The sequence below is a fragment of the Cyclospora cayetanensis genome, unplaced genomic scaffold (assembly GCF_002999335.1).
Source record: "Cyclospora cayetanensis isolate NF1_C8 unplaced genomic scaffold, CcayRef3 CcayRef3_contig_118, whole genome shotgun sequence".
Classification (NCBI taxonomy): Eukaryota; Apicomplexa; class Conoidasida; order Eucoccidiorida; family Eimeriidae; genus Cyclospora; species Cyclospora cayetanensis.
This window is the reverse complement of record NW_020312057.1, coordinates 48,782-54,781: the sequence shown is the minus strand read 5'-3', so window position 1 is coordinate 54,781 and position 6,000 is coordinate 48,782. Positions and strand designations below refer to the sequence as shown.

At 55.5% G+C, this 6,000-nt stretch overlaps 1 protein-coding gene across 1 annotated transcript; it reads left to right on the top strand.

Moving 5' to 3' along the window:
* Positions 1-2,735: 2,735 nt before the first annotated feature.
* On the top strand, positions 2,736-5,324 carry LOC34623800. Its single transcript, XM_026336141.1, is given in 2 exon segments — positions 2,736-3,063; positions 3,100-5,324. Coding segments are annotated over 2 exon segments (2,553 nt in total).
* Positions 5,325-6,000: the final 676 nt, after the last annotated feature.

Genomic DNA, 6,000 nt, shown 5'->3' with positions numbered 1-6,000 from the left:
CTCCAATCTCACCTAATTGACGTAGGAGCTCATGCTGGCTCAGCCACCTGCAGGAAAATTTATGGGTCTGGTTGATTATCGCTAGTCGCCATGGACGGGATTCCTTACGTCCCTAGGAAATACTCCCTGCACAACGCATGCTCTGCACTAAATAGCCGCCTAATCTACGGTATATTTAAGTAGCTTCCTGCTCTCATTGCTGAGGTGTTCTGTACACGCAGTTTTGTGTAGAAGCACTGTCAAGTATGTTTTGTTTGCATTCTTCCATAGGCCTCTTTTGAAGCTTGCAAAAATTGGCTGTGCTGTATGCACCGGCCATATACACATATCGAAATTGCTACATGAGGCATGGAAATGCAGCAGAACCAGTGTGTACCTTGATCACCTTTACCCATTTTACTTGCTTTCTCTTTTTCGTACTGCACGGCTCACATTTCACCGCTTTCAGAATTGCAAGCAACAGCTTCACGGGGGCCACGTCCGTGTGATCCAACGTTCCAAGTTGGCAAGTGCATGTTTCTTTATTCTGGTCGATTGCTATTTAGCGGTTGATGCTGTCCTGCATGAAATTGGCCTCGACCCACACTAACGGAATATGGCCTTGGGGTGGTAGAAGTAAGATGCAGCAGGCTAATCCACTAAATTAGTTTCTACAGCATTAGTTATCTCTAGCTACAATTTTGAACATAATTGACTGAGTGCTTTATTTCTTTATGCACCTTATTTATTGCACAGCACTGCCAGCTCGACTTGAGAAGACGCGGTACTGTGTGCTGGTGCGCTCGATGATATGGGGAAGATGTGAATTCTCGGAATGCTTCAAATATGCAGCTACGCGCATCCTAGCTATCCCTCTTTCCTTATGTAGGAACTCTGAGGGACGCAGGAGTGGGGAGACTAATCTCAAAAACAGCTTAAAATCTTCCTGTTAAGTTTGAACTAAGTTTGTAGTAATAAGCCTTTAACGAGAAGGAAGGCACATCTTGGACCGGCTGATGAAAATTCCTCACTTTTCCGGTCGGCATAACCTCATCAGCGTATCCATAAGCACTTCACCGGCTTGAAATTGCGCCTTTCTACAATCTATGGAGCTATTATGTTTGCGTCGGCGTGTAGGCCGGCCTGTTCCGCCTTAATAGGGGCAGTGCCACCGTCTGCTTCCATCGCCAGAGTCTAAATTTTCCCGCCGGTTGCTAAAGAACACAAGAATGCTTAATTACTAAATATCTTGAACAATACGAGGCAATCATTCTGGGCAAACATGGCTTCACAATGCATATACAGTCACTGAATGGGCGGGGAACATACTAACCGAACCAAGCGATGCTGCCATCTGTGCTGCTTTATCTAAGGTCACCTTGAGAGCATAATTCCAAACTCACGACGAACTTCAGAGTTATTCAATATTTTAAGGAAGAGATCTTCACTCTCATCTTGCCCATGCCACTCAGAGCTCTTGCATGAGGAAAGAGGGATACTTAAGGTGAGCGTAGCTGCATGCTCAAATCATCCCGAACTCTCGCAGCTGGTTCCCCATAACATCTAGCGTACACGCGCACAGCACTGCATCTTCTTGGAACGAATAGGCAGTGCTGTGTCATATTATGGTGCATAACCAAACAAACCAATCAGTCAGCCCCCTAAGATTTTTCAGTCGACATAATAACAGTAGTAAAAGGTGTCAAAGTGCACCGTAGTCCACTACCTTCACGAGAGCTTAAGTAGGTACGAAGTTGGCCACGTTGATTATGCACGATACAAGGCAGAAGCCCAGCTACGATGAGTTGAACTGCCACTCAGTCGGTCTTGAGAAGCTTAAATTTACGATCGATACATTTCGATGGAGTTCAAGCCCAAAGCCGGAGGCATAGCCAGGACGGTGCCTGGGGCGACGGCCATGGCTGGCGCGAGCTGGACGCGCGAGCACTGGTAGCAAGAGATCTTGTTGTTCCCATCAATCATACACAATACGCGCATTGAGTGTGCCGCGTGCGGAAGACATAGTGGGATCTCCTTGTACACAGGTTCCCAGGAAGCCGCTTTGCCCGCCTAAGGAGCTGCCTTCCCTGTGCGTAGTGGCCACCCCACATAGAATATCAGACGAAAAGCATACCGATTTGTCCTTTTGTGGGCACCCAAAAAGCCAGTAGCTTAGTGCCTGCCTGCATACAGCCTGCGGCCCCTGCTTGAAGCCTCCTGGCCCTTGGTGCTGACTCCCTCCCTAGGCTGCGGGTTCAGAGTTTGCATTACGAGCTAAAACATGGACTTTATATTTTGAAAAGGGCGAAGGCGCCACAGGGCGTACTAATGGACGCTAGGTTCCCCCTTCCTCTACTAGAGTGTACAGTGGCGGCAGACCGTGCATGCAGTTTGGCCCACCACAACCCCTTCCAAGTAACACCCCATCCTAAGACAACGGTTGCATCGCGAACCTCGGTGCCCCGCTACTCAACCCTGTGATTACTGATCTCAGAAATATGCTTTCTCTGATCACCCTTCAGGCTCTCCACGATGCTCGCTCCTGACGGACGGTGAGAGAAGGGCGCAGCTGCACGCCTTCCACGCGGCCACCCTTGCGTATGGATACCAGGCACGTGGATGCGACCCCCCATATCCACTCGCAACAGAAGCAGCAGGACGCGTTTCAACCTCAGATCCTCCCTGTCTGCTTGGACTAAGCGGAACCAGCGCTCCTCCCAGTCTTGTACAGCAGCAGCAACACGGCCCCAGCCGATATGTCTGCGGCGTCGAAGCCGCCACCCACTACTGGAGACGCTACAGCCGCTGCTGCTCCGAGCAGCGCCTCCAGAAGTGCCTCACCTTCCGCAGCGACAGCAGAGGGAGCTGCAACAAATGCAGCGGCCGTCGAGACAGCCTCCGTATCGACTGTCAAGAGGGCTGCCCTCGCTGCCCTAAGGACTGCGGAAGTCGCGCCTTCCAAACGTCTCGCCTCCACGCAAGACTCTTCATCACAGCCGCGTCGGCCTGCGCTGTCTGAGCAGCACCAGGAAACACCCGCCTCCTGCCCCCCTGCCGCATCCCCAGGCGCAGCCTCGCCTGTTTGTGTGCCTCTTGGAGCTCGGAGGGAAAATGCTGGAGAAGCGTCCTCAGCAGCAGAAGCACAAAACGCAAATGCCTTTCTTCCCATGGGGTCACCTGCACCGCCACGTCGCATCCATCAGCAGCTCGAAGGAAGCCTGCTAGGCCAGCCGGCAACGCCCCTTGCCTCCGCTCGAAGGAGGCTGCCTGCTGGAGCAGCGAGTTGCGACAGTGCAGCCGCGGAAGTCTGCGCGCTAGAAGCTGTCCCTCTCCCCTTTCGGAAGGGCTTTAGGCGCGTGGCTGGAGCAGCTGGCCTCCTCAGGCTGCCACAGCTGTCGCAGCTCTTCGGCTTGCTAGGAGATCTCAGAGCGCCTCTCCCTTTGTTGCAGATTGTGGGGCCTGCAGGCAGCGGCAAGAGCTTTCTGAGTCGGCTGCTGATGAGCGAGTGCAGTGTTGCCCACGGATATGCAGATGCTGCGACAGCCGCAGCAGTGGATGGATCGGCAGGCCGTCATCTGCTGTACTTGGACCTTCTGCGGAGTCTCGCAGTCTCTCTGAAGGAGGAAGCGGAAGCGTGCTGTGCGCCTCTGTTATTGGCGCAGCAGCAGGAGCAGCAGAGCAGGGGAGAGGCAGGGGCCGCGGGAGACGCCGCCGCCTCGTCGGAGATGCAGCAGCACTTCGCCGCGCTGAAGCAGCAGCTCAAGCTGTTGCAGCAGGAGTGCAGCAGAGCAGCGAAGACGGGAGTAACTACCCCGGACGGCTTCGTGGAGTCTCTGGGGAGGCAACTTGCAGCTTCAGCGGCAGTTCTCGCTGCTGCGGCAAGTGCAGGGGTCGCGGCATGCGGATGGGAAGGCGCAGATGCGGCGCAGCATGAAGCTCGAAGCAGGGCATCAAGGAGTGCAGTGCTACTGGTGGATGGGATGCAGCCTCTGCGCCAGCTGATGCCAGAGCTGCTGCAAGCCTTTCTGAGGCTTCCTGAGCTTTTGTATGGAGGCGCTACTGCAGCATCAGGGGGGGAAAGCGGCACCAGGAGCTGCCGAGGTGTCTGTGTGATTCTGATATGCCGAAGGCCTCTGGCTCCAGAGGCTTTGGATGGTCTTCCTCCGCCCCCCCATGTGCTGTTTCGAGCGTACGATCGAGATGCCGCTTCCTTTGTACTGCAGCGCAGCTTCCAGCAGCTGGCGCTGCCTCTGCTGCAGGTAGCTCTTGAATCTGCTCCCCCCAACTTCCCGTTTTCTCTGCGGATGCAGTGGTGCCTCCCCGACCCCGCTGATCAACTGGCGCAAGGCGGTGCAGCGGCAGAGGCGGCAGTCGAAGAGGAGAGCGGAGTGTGGTTGGTTTCTGCGCAGTCTGGAAAAGCAGACGTGTTGGCCATATGGCGGAAATTCTGCGGGGATGTTTGCCGCTGCCTTTATCAGCATGCAGCGAGTGATTTCTGGCAGCTGCGATTTTTGTGTAGAGAGCTTTGGAGCCAGGCGCTGCAGCTGCTGCTGAGGACGCACCAGCTGGGCTCCCTCGATTTGCTGCATGAGCAGCTGCGCAGCAGCTGTGCTGCTGCCGCTGCCGAGCCGTTTTCTCGCTTGCTGCCAGATCTCGTGGACTGCAGAGTCAGCAGCGCAGCAGCAGCCAGCTTCTGGGGAGGGCACTTGGCCGCAGCAGACAGTGCTGCACGGCTGTTGCAGTTGCCGCGGCTGGCGCGTCTCCTGCTGGTCGCTGCATTCCTCGCGGCATACACCCACCGGAAAGACGACAAGAGGCACTTGGAGGATGCATTTGGCAGCGGCTTGATGCTGAGAAGACGCATCAAGCCGCGGAAGGCCCCTGAAGGGGCCTTTGTTGTGCTTCATGGAGGGGTGTGCGTGCCAAAGGCATTGCCCAAGACGTTTTCGCTGATGCGCTGGCTGTGCTTAGCCGAGATGCTGCAGCGCCAGCCTCTGGTATTGGAGTGTCCTTCTCTCCTGCAGCATGTCAGCTGCCTCCTCCGACTGGGTCTGGTGGCTGTCCATACACCCGCGCTGCTGCTGCAGCAGCGAGCAGCTGCTGCTGGCGGGGGACTCACCTGGCTGCACACTGCGGGATGGCTCGTTCACAAAACTAGGGAGGCTCGTAGTATTCCGGCGGCAGCGGCTGCGGCTGCTGCTCGGGTTGCAGCTTCAGGGGGAGGAGTTTCTGGGGGCGGCTCTGATCTCCTGCATCCTTCGGCCAAACTGACCCTCCTCGCAGACACGGAGGTGGTTGTTGGTGCGGCTCAGAGCCTTAAGCTAAAGCTAGACGAGCTACTGTAAAAAAAGCAGACAGACAGACCCCAAACCCACCCCTGCATTTCCTCCTGGTATCCTGTACCTCATGAAACGTAGCGCCTCAAGAGGCCAGGAGTGCTTGGTGGTTGTTGGTGCGGCTCAGAGCCTTAAGCTAAAGCTAGACGAGCTACTGTAAAAAAAGCAGACAGACAGACCCCAAACCCACCCCTGCATTTCCTCCTGGTATCCTGTGCCTCATGGAACGTAGCGCCTCAAGAGGCCAGGAGTGCTAGCAGCCTGCTGAGACGTTCCGAGTTTACCCACAAGCCGCAGCGGCTAAAAGGAAAACGCTCCGTTACTGTCGCCTCAGCGAGCCCATGACGTAGTATTCCCCCCGCAGCGTCACTGCCACATTCATCAGAGTGCACTCAGCTGTGTGTACGTGTTGTTGACGTCATAGATACACGCAGAGAGCGCACTAGCGTAGGGCCCACCAGCACCGCGCGCAAGAGACTGCAACAACCCTTCGCAAAGCAACTCTCGCCAAACGCTTGAGCAAAGCCCCCCTAGTACAACAAGCACATCTGCGAGGTGCGTCCACCTGAGGATGCCAAAGGTGTGGCATCCTCAGAAGCAAGCTTACGGGGTCTCTACTCTGCAGCTGCTGCAGGCATGCGTTCTCGCGTTGCTATGCGCATTTTTGTCTGGTCTCTAGTTCCAC